General features: G+C 44.1%; 1 protein-coding gene across 8 annotated transcripts in view; it reads right to left on the reverse strand.

Annotated features, from left to right (window-relative positions):
* TNRC18 (trinucleotide repeat containing 18) overlaps positions 1-22,833 on the reverse strand; it is a 416,103-nt gene that overhangs the window by 179,194 nt on the left and 214,076 nt on the right. For all 8 annotated transcript variants that reach the window (XM_088456240.1, XM_088456241.1, XM_088456243.1 and 5 more), the window contains one exon: positions 5,176-5,439. In XM_088456240.1, the coding sequence (XP_088312366.1) occupies positions 5,176-5,439 (264 nt within the window). The remainder of the gene's footprint in view (positions 1-5,175; positions 5,440-22,833) is intronic.

The following is a 22,833-nucleotide window of genomic DNA, read 5'->3' on the forward strand; positions in this document are numbered from 1 at the left end:
ATAGAGCCAAAATCACTCCGGAGCTTGCGGTTGAAAACCTCAACCGCAGGCTCCGGCTCGCAAATTCGATGGTCGCGATGGTCTCGACCATCGCGACCATCACAATGCACGCTCGTATAGCCTGTGGGTGGTGACCCACAGCTATACGAGCGTCCAGGAGGACGCTCCATGAAAATGGAGGCCGGCCCTCATTCAGAGCGTGCGCTCTGCTCAGAGCGTACGGCTCTGAATGAGGGCCAATGTCTGGCCGAGATTACATTCCTGTGAGAGTTTCCCATGATTTTCAAAACGGAGATTTACTAAAGGCTATAATCTTGATTCTATCTGCAAAACATGTCCAAACACACAAATAGAAGTCAATACATCATCGAACCAAGTTGCAAGTACTTTCCATAGACAGGAATACAACACAGGGATTTACCAAGAATAGTGTTTGCAAACACGATAGAACATGGATCAAACTCAGCCCAAATAGAAGTTTTAAATAGACTACCTTATCAGCGTAATAAGTGTCCTATAGGTTAAAGAAAGTGCTAAAAAAAAATCAGGGGAAGAAAACAGCGTGGGGTCCCCCTCCCAAGCATAACCAGCCCTGGACCTCTCAGTCCGTACAGATACAGGAAAATCAGAGGAAAAACTTACATGGGATTTTCCAATAACCAGTACCGGGCTGAACCAGCCGGGGTGGTAATGACACAGCAGGAGGACTGTTCTATGACAGCAGCCGTTGATTGGCTGAGAGTGTTCTGACTCTTAACCAATCTTGGCTAAAGTGCAGAAAATCTTATGGTTACCTGTCAGACTCCGGGAAAGTGCTGTAAATACAGCATATATGTACAGCTGTTTCTGTGTCCGCTGGATCGGGAATTCTGCTGGCATTTTGGCCCAGCCCCAGGATGTCTACAGGACAAGAGGCCCGACCAGCGCCAGGGAGTAGGCAAGTATGTAGTGCGAGTGAGTGAATATGTAATACAGTGTTAAAACCTTTGGTGTGCCCGTGTCTCTTTTTTTTAGATTTTCTTCACCATGGGGGCACAGGTGCCAGCGGGCAGGCTTGCTTGGACCTGTAGTCCCACTGTGAATTACAATATTAGTACTATATTTAACCCATTACCCCTGCGCCCACCGCCACCTGGGATGCAGAAAAGAGCCCTGGGACCAGATTTTATTTTTGTGGTCCCTACTTTTGGAGGATTGCCAGCCCTGGGCTAACCAGTTTGGGGTTGGAGAATGCTTTGCTAGGGAGACCCCACACTATGTGTCTCCCTGCTGTGGAATTGCCACCCCAGCTAGTTCAGCCAGGTGCTAGTAATTGGAAAAAAGGGAGAACCCACGTCGGTGCCTCCCCCCCAAAATGTTCCTGTACCAGAACACACATAGCACATGGAAGTCTGCACAGATCGCACTGATCTGCGCAATGCTTTTGTACAACACTCTGTTCACAGACAGGTCTATTCATTTCAGCCAAACACGACTCACAAATGATCAAATCAAACATGATTCCATATACCATCGGAAATATATGTGTTTGACTGGGAAAAACTCTTACGTATTCTTGCAATGCCCATCAAGTTTAATCTCGGCCAGACATGATTCTTAGTAAATATACCCAATGAGGAAAATTGATAGGAAAGGGGTATTGAAGAGGAATAGGTACATAATAATAATAATAATAATAATACATTTTCAGTATTATTATTACCTTGATGATTAACAATATTAACAATGTGCCTAATTCACATTTATAACCAGGCCAACTGGTTCAAGTGTTGCCAGGTCACTGTGTCCATATACCAGTATCTAGAATTACCTAGCATGGTCCAGAGCTTACAATAACTCTAACCATGTTAAGGGACCTATCCATTACATGACTTTTTGTATGTTCCGACCAAAACCAGGAGGTTTTGGTCACATTATTCACAAAGTCGTGTAATGGATAGACGGCAAAGACCAGCGATGCGCGTGCACACTGGGTCCTCGCTGACCCCGACTATCTGCCGAACATGCTGGTCAACCTGACGACGCTTGTCAGGTTCCACATGTTAGCAGATAGGGAGGTCGGTCTCCTGCACTGAATGACGTTCAGCAAATGCTGTTCAGTGCGGGCACCGCACCCGGTGACTTGAAGGACTGAACACTAGACGTTCAGTTTTTTAGGTTGTGTAATGGATAGGCCCCTTTACCTGATAACTCAAAGATTCCAATTGAATTAAACTTCTGACCTTTACCCTCTGGCATTAACCCTGTCCATGCTTTTTGATATAATTTTGGATGCAAAATGCCACACCTGTGGCATTTACCCTGACCATGCTTACTGTTAACTCTATGGCTTCCCAGTGTACTGACTCTCTGCCATTAACCCTGAATCTGCAGTAAACCAGATCTAGGTAAGGTTACTGACTGTTTCTTGCCCATCCGGAACACTGAATCTCTGAACTGTGCTTTGGGAACAGTTATCCACCATCTTCAGATTACTATTATTATCATAACAGTGTACACATTTAGTGATTGTTCCTCTGATCAGTTACTGAATTATTTTATGGCCTCTAGTCACTGGGGTCCATTAGAAAGGCAATTCAGGAAAGAGAAAAAGGGCTACATTAATAACATTGCCATCAAGAGATCCCACTATGTACCTGTAAAAAAAAAAAAAAGGTAAGAAATTCATGATGTTCAACTACTGATTTAAGATCCCAGACAAACATTTTACATTCCATTAAGTTGCTTTTCAATTTCAAATATTAAGATTATGTTTACTACTGTTATAATATCCAAACTAAGAATTGTAGGACAAGTTATGATTTCCACTTAATAAGGACATACGTTAATTGACAGCCAGATAGTCTCTCCAAATTAGCAGTATACATAGATATCCACATTGCAGACTTTATCTAGTTTAAATGCATAAAAAAAATCAGGCATAATAAAGCTATCCAAACAGATGAGAGCTTGCCAAGAAATAAAAAGAACAGACAAATAAAGGTTAGCTCATGCTGTTGAAAAATTATAGCACAGTATATTTATATCAGCAATGAAATGCTATATGTTAAACAATGACATTTTTAAACTGTTATTAAGTTATCAAAGATTGACATACACAGGATGAATTTTGAAGCATTCTAGCAAGGGAAGAGAAAATATAAAGACAATGAACACAATACTGACCCATTAAAGATTTCAATACATATTCTGTCACAATGTAAGGCAGAGCACACAAAGCAGGCTAGATGAAGGCAGACCATAGACAGCTAATGGGTCTTTTCTCACATTCGCACCTTTCATCATCATCATAAAAAAAAAAAAAAAACCTCTACCTACAGATATAAAACCTTAGTGGGTAGATTTACTAACATTAGGGCAGGCAAACTACACATACATATGTCATATACTGTATAAAGTATAAGTGCTTGACACTTAACCATCAAATACAGTTTATGAGGGCTACAGTACCTGTGCGCATATCCTTTTTCACTTTTAAGATCATATACTATAAGAGTGTTTACTTATACTTCGAAGTATAAAAACATATCACTCTAGAAAAAAAGTATACCAGTATTAGGTGTATATATAACAAGATACTGAACAGTACAGTGATATTTTGATTTACTGTAGCTTATATCTAAAGATAGTTATATCATTAATTCAAGTTATAAACACAAAGTGCTAATGATATATCTTTGGAATGAAATAAAATACACACACACAATGCATATTGCAGTAGATTAAAGTTACTTTGATCTAAAGGGTTCCATTAAAATATTTCATTACTGCAAAAAGTGCTACCAACTTTTTAAAATTGTGAACACTTAAGTTTTGATATAAATTTCAATAAGATTTATTATATTTAGACTTGCCGGATATGCTCATTAACAAGTTTATTGCACAAATAGTAAATCCACTTTTAAATTAATAGGTATATTTAATATTAAAAATATTTTACACAAGCTAGAATAGATTTAATTTTCTCCATAAAAGAAGCAATGTTAAAATCCAGGTTGGGTACAATGGTGTAGCATTGTCTACATGGAAAAAACAAAACATTCACTGGGAAACTGCCCAAATTACAAAATAAATTATGTTTCATGGAAGTCTGTTTTTCATTGGTAATATATTTAACTAAGGATTTGGTAAAATTACAACATTTTGTATTGGTGATCAAATCATATATTTACAATAAAAAAAATTATATAATCTGGTAGCCCAGACTCTCTTATTCAGACATATGTCACTCAATTTGATTTATTTATAGAGAGGTTGTTTAGACATTACCTACTTTACAGAGATCAAGGTTCTGATGGCTTGCAATCTGACCCACGCTGTGCGGTGTCTGCCCTACTCCAGCCAAACACTTTGCTTCCTTAGAGCAGCATAAGAGCAAATGCAAGAAACCGATACAGACATTCAAAGCATCATGGGTAAGGGTCAGGGGTGAAGGAATGCTCAAGCAGCTGCAAGGAAAAAGCAAGCATTCTAGAAAAGTTTGGTTAATTTCTGCACATTTTTAGTATTACAGCAAGTCTTTACAATGGCCACTACTCAAATATCCCTCTGCCAGATTGAAAAATTATAGGTTTAGGAAATTTACAAATATTGTCCAGACTTTTAATGTAATATTGGGCAGACAACAAAACTGCAATTGCAGGTAAAACATGTTTTACTCATTAAAATAGTAAAAGTTAATGTTTTGTTTTAAGAAGGGATATTTGAACAATGGATACTGCAGGACTGCATCAGCATGTGATAATCCTTGGAATGATGCAGGGGGTAGGAGGAAACAGAAAAGAAGCAGAATGAGACAAAGCCAAACCTATATTAATAACTTAGAATGCATCACAAGATACACAAAGTACACTGGTTTTGTAAAAAAAATAAATTTGGTATATTTAATAAAGTTTTATAATACAAACAAATTACACGCCCACACATTATCAAAATACAAAAAAATGTTTTCAGATGGACTTTCATGCCATGTAAAAAAAGTAACACAGCAATAGGGCAAACTGATGGAAGACAAAAAAAAACCTCACTAAGACCCCAAAATAGAAACACTATAAAAAATATAAAGTAAAGCAGTTGAAGCTGCAAAATAGACAGATAGCCAACCAGAGATCACCATGAACAACAGAAGTTCCCTGTCTCTCTGAGTTTGAATTTTTGCTTTGTGTAATTAGTAACCTTGGTCAAATGAGTCCTCCGTTGAATCACTGAAGGATGACCCAGCTTCTGGATCCTGCAGCAGTAAACAAAACTTCTTATTTCTGCTGACTGACTGCTTAGATCGGACAGTCTTATAGCACGAGGAGATGCTTTCAGGAGATTGAGAACATCCTATGGTCTTCACCTTTCGTGTCAGCATATTGCACATACTATACTGTATTGACTTGGGCTGGGAGGGCCACTCATTTCCTATAAAATCATCATCTTCCTCTGTGTCTGTATCTGTAATCAAAATACATTTTATTTAGAAAATTTAAAGGTCAAGAAAAAACTTAAGACTTAGTGAAGCAAAGAGAACATATGTGTCTTTAAAAAATGGTAACAGATGTTATGGTCATAAGTTTTAACTAATTTATTCAATAAAGGTAATATACTGTGTTTTTAAAAAAGATTTACACTATAATATGATGTATTTAGGACATACTTGAAGACAAGTGGTGACCTTAAAAGTATTTTTTAGTAAGATACTTTTGACATAATTTTGTACAGATGTTCAGGTAAAAAAAAAACATGTCATAGATAAAGTTGTATTCATGTAAAGGTACAAGTTTGCATTCACATAAAAAAATAAACACACACACGATCAAAAGGCTTTCTTTCACTGCAACATACTGCATCAGCCCTTGTCAGTAGTACTGTTTTGAGGGGTGAACAGCTATAAGGAGTGGTGTAGTGCTTGGTATTGGCCCCGTTTTCCAGAAGTGGCCAGCCCAGGATCTGCGTTGATCAACGCAGTGTCCTGAGCTCGCAAGCCGGCCAGCTTGAGTACGCAGAGGCTTACTCGGCTAGCCAGAGGCCCGGCGCCGTCCACCATCGCGACCATCAAGGGTCACGATGGTGATTTCCATCGCAGTGCTGGGATCGCAAATACAGCAGGGGGTGTCATGCACCTCTTGTTGCATTTGCATTATTGCAAGGATTGCAAAGCTGCCTGCGTGCAGCTTTGCAATTGTGGTCCTTGCTGAATCAGGCCTTGGGACCCTTCAGATACAGATTACCTGGGAGATCCGCACTGTGCCGTAACCTCAGCAAAAAGCAATGTTGTACTGGCAACAGAGAGAGCAGTCTGGAAATGGAATTTATAGGGAAGGATCCCCAGGGATTGGAAGCTGCAATCAGCTGGTCTGGGAGCAGCGCTTTGAGTGGAGGTAGAGCGTCCATACTGTTGTTTAGGAGGGAACTCTGGTGTGCAGCCTGTGTGCCATCATGCTGGGAAGACACGCTGTGAGCAAGAGGCTGTGGAAAACCATCTACATGCTCAGTAACAGGACACTGAGCGGAAGGGGCAAGAGCAGCAAAGACAGACCTCAGCACCAGCCAGGAGCGATGTGCAGCATGAGCGGACATCTGTGCTAACCTGGACAGGCACCGGAGCTCTAAGAAAGTGGTTTTAACAGTCCGAAGCGTGACACACTGCTAGTTTGACTTGTTTACAATTCTTTAGATTAAAGCTCTTAAAGGCAGGGCCCTATTCTCTCACGTTTGTTTCCTTTCTCACTTATACCATCATCTCCATCCCACTGCCAATATCGACACCGAACCTTTGCCAGCAATATTGTATCCTGTGTTCTACAATGCTTTGTATTGTAAATCTTTTGCACTTTTGTCTTGTTATGTTTGCACTGTTTGGGCCTGACTGGATGTTAAGTCGGATGCAATGTGGATAACAGATGCAGTTGAGCAACTTTTTTCTTCTGCGTATGCGTCTATGTCGCTCTGCACTTGCGTCAAGAGTCCGTCTTACAGATGTGTAATGGGTGTGTCGCATGTGAAATGCTGTAGTGGTTGCGTACTCAGATGCAAATTAGTAACATTGGAGGCCATACTCTGATGTACTATCTCTGCATATAATGGGGCTATTTCAAGTTTCCATGGTGCGATTGATGGTTGCGTCTAAAGACACATCAAGCGGTATTTCAGTGTCTAAAGACGCTCGAAATGGCTGTCTTAGTCCCTGCACATGCAGACACACCAATGTAAACCAGGCAAATACTTGTAGAGATATTTGCATACAATTGAAGCAAAAGATGCACACACAGATGCTGCAGTGTATGATTCAAAATCAGGACCTTTCTGTCTATGTACTTTGTAAGTGGCTGCAGACTCCTTGTGGCACCATATAAATAATGGATAATAATAATTTGATTGTAACATTTATTTTCTTAGTCACATTAAAACTGCATTATAATAATTCCAATCCTGTTTGATGATCATTATATTCTATAAACTTTGATGTCTGGGAGAACCCTCTCTCTCCTGGAAATATATACAGTATATATTTTTTAAATATAAGTTTAAATAGACTCTTGGAAGTCTGAAATTCCAGATAAGGCATGTGCAGGCACTCTGGATGGGTCAATAGCTACTGGGAGGGTTTGTAAAAGATACGTACAGTACATTTAGACATAGTATCCACTTTGACAGCGATAATACTGCCCAGTCACAAGATTATAAAATGACTCCAGTTAGTCAGGTGTCAATGAAGACATACATGAAGGGTCAGTGTACAGTGATAATATTTCATTCAGGTAGCATCCTTCTATGCCCACTGTGACACTATGTGTCACATGGTCCCAGGAGATACTATTGAATGCTTTTTCAGCACAGTTAAGGTCTATGACTAGTCATGTGTTATCTCTGAGAAGAGATATTGGCCTATATGAGTGTCTGTGCCTTCCTTATAGATTGGCACAATCCCTGCCTTCAACATGGGAAAAGCTCACACTGGAAATATTTATTATAATGAGTGCAGATGGAGAGACAGTAAATAGTAAAATATTCATATGAAAACCTATCCAGGTCTTGCGCTTTTCCTGCTTTGTTTTTTTGTTGTCTGACTGATCTCCTGTAATAGCAATCTTTTCACTCAATTGGCTTAGATACTGTATAAATAATTGGGTAGGTGGGATTCCTGGTAGGGGGAGCCAGATTGGTCAGAAGGATTGTAAGGTTAGTATATTCATTTTGAAACTTGTAGTGGATATCCTTAGTGTCATATACCAGTTGGTTGTTAGTTCCTAATGCACCGACTCTTTATGGTCTTGACTATTTGGTTGAAAACAAGCAAATTTAATTCCTATTTCACTCGTTGGGATCTGAGAGTGTAAGTGTTGTGCTTACGTCTAAGTTCTAATGAGTGGAGTTTGGAGGTCTTCATTTTCATAAAAAAATAATATGGCGCAGGACTATATGTTTTAGATCAGGTCCCAGAGCTGGACGATCTTGTACTGGAGGCTTTGGAGATAGCTGTCACTGGGAAGGTGAAGCAAGACTTATCTTCTGCAGGTATGATAGCGACTTTGTGAGAAGTTGTCGGTGCTCCTCAAGGTATTTGTCAATCAGCAATTTGTTCTGTCACAAATGTAGAAAATAAATATATGTGTATTTTGTGTATATTGTGCTGTCATAGTAAGGTGTTAAAAGGTTTAAGTGGAATTAGGTCCAGGAAGTTTGGAAGTGTGCTGTAAAAGATGATAGATGGTGTCTTCCAGGCTTCTCACAAGAAATCCTCCTTAACAGTCTAAAAAAATATCCCAGGGTTTGGAGAAGTCCTGTGAGTGTGGTTGAATGTACACAATGAGCCTTGTTCAGAAGCTGATGATCCTCATTAGTTGCTAGGAAAATAAACATAAAAAATCATTTGAGATAGAGCTACAGGAATGGAATTCAACTTCCTTTGGGATCCCCCGATGCGCAAGTTATTCCTTGTTTCTTGATTATCTTGGTCCACTTGGCTTTACTGCAGCTGTGCAATATCTTGACAGATATATTGGTAGTTAGTTTGCTGGAAGGTGGCCATTACCTCTAGATGGCCTTCCACCGGTTCTGTTCTTTGCTCCACTAATGCTTAGCACTAAAAATGTCTAAAGGCCCCTACACACTAGACGATATCTTGAGCGATTTAGCCGATTCTGATGCATCAGAATGACATATCGTTTATATCGTCCAGTGTGCACGCACGATGCCAACGTGCAAACCCGCGGGTCACCCGTCGCATCCTCAGCTCTTTTGTAAATCCAGAAACATCTAAGGATGTAGCTAGCGATGCCGTGCTGCCGAATGCAGCATGGCCCCTGCTACCCACCAGCCGTTGCTGCCGGCATCCCTCGCCGGGTCCGTCGCGCACGATAGATCGGCTGGGTACACATTGTCTAACTCCAAATGAGGGCTAAGGAGAGCAATTGGAACATTTGTCTACCTTCCACTTGTGGAAGAAATGATCAAGTCACAACTCACATCTCCCAATACAGTCACAATCAGGAAGGCAGGACAGAGCCCTCAAATCAAGAATGTCAAGCTGAAATCGCGACAGTTCATAGGTAGGCAAACCAGATAAGCAAAATTAACTTTCCCTAGTTTATGGAATACATTATTGAATATTTACTCAAACTTTATAATGTGTGAATTAATCACGAAATACCTGAACAAGGCAAAATCATAATATTTTTGACCTATAGTATATCTGAAAACTAATATACCCAACACCCATGTGCAGTTTAAAGGAAATTCTTTGACTAACATTAACTCAAATGTGCTGGTCCTCTATTCATATAAATAAGATCCAGTTTATGGGTAGAAATTCACATTCCACATAATCACAGCAAAGTCAAACAATAGGGTTCTGGTTAATAGGTTAATAGATGGTCGACAGTCAATAGGTCGACAGGGACAATAGGTCAACCGGTACAAAAAGTCGACACACAATGTCGACATGGCTTTAGGTCGACAGGTAAAAATTTTGACATGTACAAAAGTTCGACATGGGAATGGGTGGCATAAAAAATGGTCGACACATTATTTTTTAGGATTAGGCACTTACCGAAGGGCTAGGGTTAGGAACTTACCCAGATGGTTGGTGTTAGGCATTAGGAGGGATGGTGTTAAGAGTTCAGCACCAAGGGAAGGGTTATGGTGAAGATTAGGGTTAGAAAAAAAAATAAACTAAAAAAAAAAAACATGTGGCAACCATTTCCGTGGTGACCATTCACATGTCGATCTTTTAACCCTATCAACCCTTTGTACCTGTCGACCTACAGTCAGGATTATGGTCACTAAACTGCAGGATTCCTCTGATGGAGTTTTGCACTATATTAGACAGCTGCATGCACGTTGTCTGAATTATTCATAAATGTGGTTTTTTAATATTATTTGTAATTCCTTTGCAGAAATCTGTATATAATTAAAGATACCAAAAACAATTCCAAAACACACTGCATCTACATTCAGTCAGGTGCATAAATATTGGGACATTGACAGAATTTTCATATTTTGGCCTCTATTCACCACCACAATGGCTTTGAAATGAAACAAACAAGATGTGCTTTAACTGCAGACTTTCAGATTTATTTTGAGGGTAATTACATCCAAATCAGGTGAACGGTGTAGGAATTACAACAGTTTCTATATGTGCCTCCTACTTTTTAAGGGGCCAAAAGTAAAGACCCCCATACATCAGAGATTGATTGCCACAATCGTGCAATTTGCAATTGATTGTGTATAAAAATCTTTCCCTTTTTCAATCGATTGCAGATTGCAGAATTGCCACAATCGATTGAAAAAGGGAAAGATTTTTATACACAATCGATTGCAAATTGCACGATTGCTGCAATCAATCTCTGATGTATGGGGGCCTTAAAGGGACTATCAACTCAAAAGCTATTACATGGACAGGTGTGGGCTATTCCCTCGTTATTTCATTATCAATTAAGCAGGTAAAAGGTCTGGAGTTGATTCTAGGTGTGACATTTGCATTTGTAATCAGTTGCTGTCGACTCTCAATATGAGATCCAAAGAGCTGTCACTATCAGTGAAGCAAGCCATCATTAGGCTGAAAAATCAAAACAAAACCATCAGAGAGATAGCAAAAACATTAGGTTGGCCAAATCAACTGTTTGGAACATTCTTAAAAAGAAAGAACGCACCGGAGAGCTCAGCAACACCAAAAGAACCGGAAGACCACGGAAAACAAATGTGGTGGATGACAGAAGAATTATTTCCCTGGTGAAGAAAAACCCCTTCACAACAGTTGGCCAAATCAAGAACACTCTTCAGGAGGTAGGTGTATATGTGTCAAAGTCAACAATCAAGAGAAGACTTCACAAGAGTGAATATAGAGGGTTCACCACAAGATGTAAACCATTGGTGAGCCTCAAAAACAGGAAGACGAGATTAGAGTTTGCCAAACAACATCTAAAAAAGCCATTACAGTTCTGGAACAACATCCTATGGACAGATGAGACAAAGATCAACTTGTACCAGAGTGATGGGAAGAGTATGGAGAAGGAAAGGAACTGCTCATGATCCAAAACATACCACCTCATCAGTGAAGCACGGTGGTGGTAGTGTCATGGCGTGGGCATGTATGGCTGCCAATGGAACTGGTTCCCTTGTATTTATTGATGATGTGACTGCTGACAAAAGCAGCAGAATGAATTCTGAAGTGTTTTGGGCAATATTATATGCTCATATTCAGTCAAATGCTGCAGAACTCATTGGACGGCGCTTCACAGTGCAGATGGACAATGACCAGAAGCATACTGCTTAAAGCAACCAAAGAGTTTTTTAAGGCTAAAAAATATGAGATATGGTAAGAACTTACCCTTGTTATCTCTATTTCTACGAAGTCCATAGGGTTCCACAGGATACCTTGGGGTATAGGTGTGACGTCAGTCGCAGGGCACCAAAGAGTTAAGCTTTCAGCCTCCCAGGATGCACTAGGTCCCCCTCCTATACCCCGCCCCCGAGCCAAGGCACCTCAGTTAGTTACCAAGCCATAGGCCGGAGGAGGAGAAGGAAGAGAGAGAACAAAGATCTGGACACATACAAGAATCACATTCTCACCAGAGGGAGACGGAAAACCGGTGACCAGAGCAAAGCCCATCTGCAGCACAGGTGCGACAGGGCGGGAGTCCTGTGGAACCCTATGGACTTCGTAGAAATAGAGATAACAAGGGTAAGTTCTTACCATATCTCATATTTTCTACTTCAGGGTCCATAGGGTATCCACAGGATACCTTGGGGATGTCCCGAAGCAGTATCCTTTAAGGGTGGGGACGCTCCTGTGCAGAAAGGAGAATCCGCCGCCCGAAGGAAGCATCCTGAGAGGCGAAGGTGTCAAACCTGTAATACCTCACGAAGGTATGGACAGAAGACCACGTAGCAGCCTTGCAGATCTGAACTGCCGAGGCACCACGTCGAGCTGCCCACGAAGGACCCACAGACCTAGTGGAATGAGCCTTCAGAGAAGGAGGGACCGGTAGGCCTTCATGAAGATAAGCTTCAGAAATAGCCATACGGATCCAGGCTGCCAAAGTTTGCTTTGAAGCAGGCCAACCCTTTTTACGGAAGCCAAAGAGGACAAACAAAGCGTCCGACTTCCTAAACGAAGAAGTGCGGTCAACATAAGTCCTTAAGGCCCGCACAACATCCAAAGAGGCCTCACCCACGGAAAGACCCGGTGAGTTAAAGGCCGGAACAACTATTTCCTCGTTAATATGAAACTGGGAAACAACTTTGGGAAGAAACTCGGGCCGAGTGCGGAGCACTGCCCTGTTCCCATAAAAAACCAAGAAAGGGGGTCTACAAGAAAGAGCCCCTAACTCAGAAACACGTCTGGCCGAAGCAATGGCCAGAAGGAAAACAGTCTTAGCTGTTAGCCATTTAAGATCCACTGAGCCCAGTGGTTCAAACGGCGGTCCTTGGAGAGCCCTCAGGACCACAGCCAAATCCCAAGGCGCCACAGGTGGAACAAAGGGCGGCTGAATGCGGAGAACACCCTGCATAAAGGTGCGCACATCCGGGATTGTAGCAATCCTACGGTGAAACCAGACAGATAGGGCCGAAACCTGTACCTTCAAAGAAGCAAGGCGAAGCCCATGATCTAGTCCCGCTTGCAGGAAGGCGAGAATCCGAGACAGACGAAACTCCCGCGGTGCATAACCTCTCGGTCGACACCACTGGAAGAACGTATGCCACACGCGATGGTATATCCTCGCGGAAGACGGTTTCCGAGCTCGTAACATGGTACGCACCACAGAGCTGGAAAACCCCCGGGACCTCAGCATGGCCGTCTCAACAGCCACGCCGTCAAAGACAGCCGAGTTAGGTCCGGGTGAAGGCAAGGACCCTGAGACAGAAGGTCCGGTCGTAGCGGCAACCGCAGAGGAATGTCCACGGACAGACCCTGAAGGTCTGAGAACCAGTGCCGTCTGGGCCACGCGGGAGCTATCAACAGGAGCGTCCCTCCTTCCTGTTTGAATTTCCGGATTACCCGTGGAAGAAGGGAGACCGGAGGGAACAGGTATGCGAACCGGAACGTCCACCGGACGGACAGAGCATCCACCAGAGACGCCCCTTCGTCTCTTGTGCGAGACCCGTACACCGGCAACTTGTTGTTGTGCCGGGACGCCATGAGGTCGATTTCTGGAAGACCCCACCTGTCCACCAGTAGTTGAAAAACGTCCGGGTGCAGGGACCATTCCCCCGGATGAACGTCCTGGCGACTTAGAAAGTCCGCCTCCCAATTGAGCACTCCCGGGATGAAAACCGCTGATATGGCCGGAAGATTGCGCTCCGCCCAAACCAGGATCCGAGAGACCTCTACGAGAGCCGCCCGACTGCGAGTTCCTCCTTGCCTGTTTATGTAGGCCACGGTGGTAGCGTTGTCCGACTGGACCTGCACCGGGCGACCCTGGAGAAACCGCTGTGCCTGCTGGAGAGCATTGAAGACCGCACGGAGTTCCAAGATATTTATTGGAAGCTCCGCTTCTGTCGGCGTCCACCTGCCCTGGAACAAGTGTGGACCCGAAACTGCTCCCCAGCCCCGAAGACTGGCGTCCGTTGTCAACAGGACCCAATTTGGAACCCAGAACGGACGTCCCTTGTTGAGGTGGGTCGTCTGTAACCACCACGTAAGGGACAGGCGAACCTCCTGGGTGAGCACAATCGTCTGGGACTTCAGAGACTGAGTCAGCCCGTTCCACTTGGACAGGATCAGGTGCTGCAGAGGTCTGGAGTGAAACTGGGCGTATTCCACCATGTCGAACACCGACACCATGGAGCCCAGTAACCTCATCGCCGAGTGTAAGGACACCCGGCGGCTGTGCAGACAACTGCGCACCCTTGACTGTAAAGCAGAGATCTTGTCCTCCGTCACGAAGATCCTTTGCTGTCCCGAGTCCAATAAGGCTCCAAGATGCAGAATCCTCCGAGACGGGATTAGAGTGGACTTCTGCCAGTTGATTAGCCAGCCGTGCCGTTGCAGCAGTGCAATGGTCAGGTCCAAGTGGCGTAACAGGAGCTCTGGAGATCCTGCCACCAATAACAGGTCGTCCAAATACGGCAACATGCGGACTCCCTGCAGCCGCAGAGAAGCCGCCATGACCGCCATCACCTTGGTGAAAACACGTGGTGCTGTTGCCAGGCCAAAAGATAACGCCCGAAACTGGAAGTGGTCGCTGCTGATTGCAAACCTGAGGAACTGTTGATGGCGCCAAAGAATAGGGACATGCAGGTAAGCGTCCTGTATGTCCAATGACACCAAGTAGTCCCCAGGTTCCAGCGCCAGAATGATGGACCGTAGGGTCTCCATCCGAAACTTCGGGACCCGCAAAGACTTGTTGAGTGCTTTGAGGTTGAGAATCGGACGATATGACCCATTGGGTTTCTGTACCAAAAATAGATTTGAATAGAAACCCTGGCCCCTCTGGGAGAATGGAACCGCCACTATAACTCCAGCCTGGAGCATAGTGTGCAATACCTTCCGCAGCTCCGTAGCCTTGTTCCGGTCTGATGGGAGACCCGTGGTGAAGAAGCGAGCCGGGGGTCTGTGCCGGAAGGAGAGGGCGTATCCGTGGGAAACCACCTCCAGAACCCAAGTGTCTGTCGTAGTAGTCGACCAACACTGGGCGAACTGTAGCAGGCGGCCTCCCACCCTGGGATCCCCCAAAGGGAGGCCCGGACCGTCAGGCCGCAGGCTTGTCATCTGGCTTGGGGGCCGGACGTCTGGTACTCCATGCCTGTTTCCGGGGCTTGCCCGATTTCTTAGGGCCAGCCTGTCGAGGAAACGACTGTGGTTTGGGCCTGCCCTGGGCCCTAGATGACCGAAAGGACGATGGTCCCGAACCAGAAGGAGCAGCGGCCGACGGGAGACAGGCAGATTTGGCTGCCGCCAGCGTGGCCACAATCTTATCCAGATCCGGACCGAAGAGAACTTCTCCGGTAAACGGCAACGCTTCCAGACCTTTCTTGGAATCTGCGTCCGCCTTCCAGGATCGCAGCCACAAGGTGCGACGAGCAGCTACCGCTGCTGAAGAAATTCTAGACACCAGAGTACTAATGTCTAGAGCCGCCTCGTTGATGTAGGTGGCCGAATCACGGAGATTGCCAATCAACTCCGCCTGATCGGCCGGACAGTCGGATTCAAAAGAAGCCTCTAATGAATCCGCCCAGCGCTCCATCGCTCTGGCAACCCAGCAAATGGCCATAGCCGGCCGTGCTGCCCCCCTTGCAAGGGAATAAGCGGACTTCAGGCAGATTTCTACCTTGCGGTCCGTAGCATCCTTAAGGGAGGACATGGATGGCATCGGCAATGTGGCACTACGGACAAGACGGGTCACGTGAGAATCCACCTGTGGAGGGGATTCCCACTTCGCAAAATAATTATCCGCGAACGGATAAGCCACCGCCAGGCGTCTCTGCGGCTGGTATCTTTTGCCAGGTTGTTTCCACGCCTCCTCTAAATGGTCCACCAACTGACCCGAAAGAGGAAAGACTGTGGCATCGCCCTTCACATCTTTGAAAAAGGCATACTTAGATTTAGCCGCTGGGGGAACTTCGTCCTCAATCACCAAGGCTGTGCGGACCGCCCGAATAAGTCCAGGAATATATACTTTGGACTTAGCATCAGCGTCCTTAGTATGGAGAGGTTCCTGATCGTAAGGATCTAGAATCTCCCCATCATCAGACGTCCCTTCGTCATCCTCATAAGGAGCGGACAGAGACGCCACCGGCCTTTTATGAGACCGCATCACAGACTCCCCTTGCAACACATCCGACAAGTGCTGTACAGAACTCGTCAGGGAGTTAACCCACGCTGGCTCCTGAGAACCCGGGAGCGGGGAAATAGGGAGACTGTGGGGTACCACCAATTGTCGTGGGAACCCCTGCATGGGTGACGACACCACAGACTGCTGGGACAAACCCATCGGAGTAAACGCGGGCTGCGGAGCTAACTGGCCCACTAAAGCTGTTAACGCCTGAGCGAAACAAGCCCAGGGCGGCTCCTGTACCGGTGCTGTAACCGTAATAGGCCGCGCCATGGACAAACACTGCCGGCAAAGGCCCTCCGCGCTACCCTCCCCCTCCGCTAACGGTACTTTGCACGTGGTACACTGTAGCCGGAGGGGAAAATCACTTTCAGACATGATGGCACCACGTATGTGACCTCTCTCACCAATTAAGTATTAAATAGGCGAGAGACCACCCTGCAGCACCGCACCGCAAGGGCTTTAGCAGAAAGAACAGGGACAGTAATAAAGCTGACAGTTTAGAGAGAAAAGATTACAGGCAGCAGCGCTAGCACAGTCACATACAATGCAGAAAAATAACAATTCCTGCACTAACAGCGCTGATCACTCAACTACACAGACACAGGGCCTGGTAGGACACAGCGCTGCATACACAGACCTGACCACAGCGGAGGAGAGGTATGCGGGGGGACCCAGACCACGATGCTTCCTTCCAGCGCTTCCAGCAGCGTTCACCATGCGTTCTGGAGAAGATGGCCGCCGAGGAGCAGAGAGGAGGCTGGCCTGGGGGAGGAGCGCTGCCACAGGACCAGTCGGCAGCATGCAGAGAGGGCTGTGTGCAGCGGGGGAGGCGCCGGCTGTGAGACAGGGAAGGCGCGCTCCCCTGGCATGCATTTAACCCCTGGGACGCCGCAGCGCTACCGCTCTGCTGCGGTCCGCTGTCCCAGGGGGTAGTGGAAGCGCAGGTTGGTCGCCTGGCTCCACGCTGCAGCCAGTCCCCAGGGAGCCCCCTGCCTGGGGACTTAGGACCATGTGATCAGCGGGGACCCACCGCGGGACCCCGCTGCTTACCTCTGTCCCCCTTGAATCCGGCCATGGTCCGGAGCATCTGGGGTCACCGCTAGCTGTGACCCCAGACGCCCACCAGCATCCCCGGATCAGTACCGGCGTTCTGGTACCGGCGGGGTGTAGGGAAGACAGCATGGACGTCAGGACTGACTGTCCATGCTGTTCATCCAGTTGTGCAGCCACAGCTGCATGAAGAATAAGCTTCAGGGGCTCTTCTAGCCCCCACTCCAACAGGTGCACCCGACTCCGGCCGGGCACCAAACTAAACTGAGGTGCCTTGGCTCGGGGGCGGGGTATAGGAGGGGGACCTAGTGCATCCTGGGAGGCTGAAAGCTTAACTCTTTGGTGCCCTGCGACTGACGTCACACCTATACCCCAAGGTATCCTGTGGATACCCTATGGACCCTGAAGTAGAAAGTGGAATGTTATGCAATGACCAAGTTAATCCCCTGACCTGAATCCGATTGAGCATGCATTTCACTTGATGAAGACAAAACTGAAGGGAAAATGCCCCAAGAACAAGCAGGAATTGAAGACATTTGCAGTAGAAGCCTGGCAGAGCATCACCAGGGATGAAACCCAGCGTCTGATGATGTCTATGCGTTCCAGACTTCAGGCTGTAATTCCCTGCAAAGGATTTGCGACAAAGTATTAAAAAGTGAAAGTTAGATTTAGGATTGTTTAGTTTGTCCCATTACTTTTGGCCCCTTAAAGAGTGAGAGGCACATATAGAAACTGTTGTAATTCCTACACCGTTCACCTGATTTGGATGTAATTTCTTTCTTTTTAAGAATGTTCCAAACAGTTGATTTGGCCACACCATGTTTTTGCGATCTCTCTGATGGGTTTGTTTTGATTTTTCAGCCTAATGATGGCTTGCTTCACTGATAGTGACAGCTCTTTGGATCTCATATTGAGAGTTGACAGCAACTCATTCCAAATGCAAATATCACACCTAGAATCAACTCCAGACCTTTTACCTGCTTAATTGATAATGAAATAACGAAGGAATAGCCCACACCTGTCCATGAAAAAGCTTTTGAGTTGATAGTCCCATTACTTTTGGCCCCTTAAAAAGTGGGAGGCACATATTGAAACTGTTGTAATTCCTACACCGTTCACCCGATTTGGATGTAATTACCCTCAAATTAAATCTGAAAGTCTGCAGTTAAAGCACATATTGTCTGTTTTATTTCAAAGCCATTTTGGGGACGAATAGAGCCCAAAATATGAAAATTCTGTCAATGTCCCAATATTTATGCACCTGACTGTATAAACACTACATTATGGGGCTAATTTAGTGGTGGACCTGCATACGGCATTGATCTATATAATGAAAGATGTTTCCAAGAAAAAAGTGTACTCGTGTTCATATGTAGAGTGGTAAGCATACTGCAATACATACAACTAAGAGTACTAGTTATGCCAGTGTGTATGTATACCATATAGAAGTGTAGGAAACAGAACAGTTATTCATACAGTATGCATTAGTACTCAATGCAGTGACGTTACCCTATTTGTATATATGAGGTAGAAAAACAAGTTTAAAAATGTTATTAGGTTGTGTACAAATAGTACACAGTCTAGTCTTACCCATCCCTTCCTTCCCCCATAATGCCACACCAGACGGAAGGAGCATTAAGTAGAGCAGAGGTGGGGAACCTTTCTTCTGCCGAGGGCCATTTTGATATATATAACATTATTCGCTGGCCTGTTGCAGGCCACGCGACCTCCATGTAATGTAGCCACTATCGCCGGTGTCATAGGTCAGATAAATATTAAATAAAAAAATAATGACTTATATCCCAAATCTTATGCATTAAGTGGCATAGTCTCACAGATTCCAATGTAATAGGTAATCATGTTTACTGGCCTAGGTGAATATTTCTGACCAAACAACTATGGTGCAATTTCTATTTACCAACATTCCCTGTGTTTGATGTACAAATAAGCTGACCCTTACTGGACAATGGATGAACTGGTTAATGACCGCCCCAGGTCTACTGCACTGAGATTTGGATCTTAGTTATACGTATCGCCTACACACACCTGTGCAAAGAGTGGCCAGTCCACTGTTTTGTGACATAGATAGGAAAACCTGTTTCTTACATAAAATACTAACCATGGTCAAATAGTAAGAGAAATGCACTATATATATATATATATAAACCTATTTTAATGTATTTCTTTGAAATATATATATATATACTGTATATGTACAGTATTTTTGAGATAGCAAATAGAGATGTGTTGTTTCTAGCGATATCTCTCAGTATCATATTCCTAGAGATAGGTTTGGTTCTGCAAGTGATATGCCAGCTAGCTACAGTAACAATGCTCCCTCTTGTGGCCGTAAGAGATTGGTTTAATTGGCCACACATTAAATCCTCTAACTTAGATATATCCCAATGCATATTGAGGCATTTCTTCAAAACAACCAAACTTCCCTTTATCTTACTATTTAGTAATTTCAGTATATATGTATATAGGAAGAATTAGACATTTATATTACATGTCCAACGTAATGTATCCTTTGTTGCTCACACAATACATATAGTCCAGGAACGGGATCACATAATAACATAATGTTTGGGGTCAAACTGTACAGAATTGTGTTAGCAGTAATCCGATGGTTGCGAATAGATTTTCGCATAATGTGGCAAGCAGATATTGGCAATGTCAGATTTATGTTTAATAATAGCATATAACAATGGGAGATTTGAGCTAGTTTTGTTGGAGGGACCCCAGAGGAAAACTCCTGTAACAGCAGCATTGCCCACTGTTCGAGCCAGCCAATGACCCCCAGTGAACTGGAGACGTCACGCCCTTGGACCAATGGAAAGAAACACAACTTGCCATTATACACACCCATAATCTAACTGTATAAAATAAGGCTCCCTTGATCCAGAGGCCAGTAGCAGTATTCTACCAGTCGTCTGGTGACGACTGTACTCTCTGGATCCAGGGTGCGCATGCGAATGTATGTATACTGGTTTGTAACTCTGACTCTTTCTTGAACTGTATTGTACCACTGTATTACTTGTAATAATAATGTTATATATTCTTTCAATACAATAATTACTTTTGTGCGTTGGACCACAGAAACTGTGTGTGCGTGTGTTCACTTGCTTTTACATAAGGTTATACTGTTAGAGCAATATATATTTATATTGCTCTAATTCATATTGTATTTATGATATAAAGATAGCGACTTATGCATACTGTTGGTGTTACAATATTGGAAGGTATTGCGTATGCATCACACGCTGCGTATACTGTGCATTCACATTTGCGTATCGCCACACGCAAGGTGCGTCCGCATGGCGTCAACAGCCGTAGGGAGATTTAAAGTAGGATTCCACACCGGTGTTTACAGTAATTTTTGAAGCACCTGAGGATGCCCTAGAGAGCTGTAAGGGAAGCATTGTGACCGTCTGAAGCATCCTAAAAATGCTCCAGGTGGCACTGCTGCATAGATTCTGGCTGCGGGGTGCCATTCTAGGCACCCTGCTAGCCAGATCAGGCTAGCAGAAAAAAAGCTCCTAGGGCCAGACCAAATGATTCTGGGGGCCTTATATGGCCCCCGGCCTGAGGTTCCCCATCCCTGAAGTAGAGGATACTCCAAAAACTCAATAAGTACATATGAATATTCTTGTTGTGCTTACACACAGCATAAACATGTGTATCTTATGCAGAGAAAACAGCCATACTTCCAACTTTAAATGAGTCTAACTATTTTAAGTATTTGCTAAAATACACAGACACATTTATAAGTATTAAAAAACACCCTTCATAGGCAAACGCAGGGAGGGTTTCCGGTTGCCTGGAAACCCCCCTCCCCAGTCCACACCATGACCACAATAGAAATAGTAATATAATAGAATTTTACTAGTGCTGCATGTTCTTTTCAGTATCACAAATGAAATAATTAGCACCATGTGTGGATCTTTTAACATGTGTCAGTCAGTCATCATCAATAGGGTTAATTATTACTACTGTATAATAATACACTATCCACTGCATAAGGAGACAAATATGTACATATATGTCCAGGGCAGTGCTAGGTTCTTCTGCTTCTCCCCCAGACTACCAGACTTGCTCCAATGCTTAATAATGGCGCCCACATCTGAAATAAAAACATTCAGCGGCCCTACTGCTAAATTTAATGACTTACTGTTGTCACTGGTCCTGTATATGCTGGAACTATAACACACAATACACTTTGTATGACGCATATTAAATTATTATTATTATCCTTTATTTATATGGCGCCACAAAGGTTCCGCAGCGCCTTACACAGTACATAAATGAGCACACAAGAAAAACAGTTAATAGTAATACAAAACAATGCAGGACAAGGACAAGGTTATAAACTCAGCTGCAAAACACAAGCAGCAGGACATGAGCAACCAGGTGGTAGGTGCCATTGTAGGGAGTTAGGAGTAAATTATACTATAAGTAGGGGGAGGAGAAGCATGTGAGGATGAGGGCCCTGCTCGTGAGAGCTTACATTCTAAAGGGGAAGGGCAGACAGACAGGGGCGACACAGAGGGGTAGATAGTGAGGAAGGAGCATGGAGCAGTGGGTTAGGATATGTGCTGCGGAATGTGTGTGTATAAGACGACCTGATGTTATGTAAAAATTAAGTCCTTCATACATCTATCTCTATGATAGAAAATAGATTGTTTGTGTTATTTACATGAGAGATGTACAAAGTAAAGTAGAAGCACTTTAATTTGTGTGTTACATTTTAGCATCTATATACAGCCTGACAAGAAATGCAGCTATTATGGGACTGTCCCGCCATCCTAATACAGTAGTGACTACTTTAGTTCCAGCTGCTGGGTGCTATGCCATGCTCCTGTGAGTGGGTGCATCTAACATGCTAGACCCACTCACAAATGGGTGCAGCCATACATGATGTGGTCCCACAGGATGTTGCAGTACCCGGGCCCAGAATTTCTCTTGGCAGCCCTGGAGGTGACAGACAGAACGAGGAGGGAATGGGGCTTAGTAGTGGGGTAACAAGGCCATGGAGGGAGGTGGTTGAGAGTGGAGGTATGAGAGAAAAAAAGGAAGAACAGCAAGTGGAGGAAACAGGAGGGGGAAGAGAGGGATGGATAAAGTAGAGGATTATGTGGACATAGAATATGGGGGTTGTGTGTATTAAGGGTGTTCATGCTGTGGACAAGGTAATAATTGAGATGTAAACTGGAGTGGAGGCTGTGAGATATAGAGTCAGTGTGGATTAAAGTTGTTAAATGTTCAAAAATACATGTAAAGAACAGCGCTGCTAATGTATGAGCGCAGCTCCAAAAGTGATATATAAAGGAGAGGTACAGTATGTGAGTAGTGGGTGCAGGAATTAGTTTATAAACAAATGATTAAAGTGGATAGATGTGACACAACTGGAAAAGGCAATACAAAATGAATGAGGACAAAATTACAATGTACCCGAGCTGATCCAGTCCAAAGTGTTCTGATCAACAAAGATCAATCAACAAGAGCAGCACACAGACAG

The sequence above is a fragment of the Taudactylus pleione genome, unplaced genomic scaffold (genome assembly GCF_031769625.1).
Source record: "Taudactylus pleione unplaced genomic scaffold, aTauple2 ptg000690l, whole genome shotgun sequence".
NCBI classification, from domain to species: domain Eukaryota; kingdom Metazoa; phylum Chordata; class Amphibia; order Anura; family Myobatrachidae; genus Taudactylus; species Taudactylus pleione.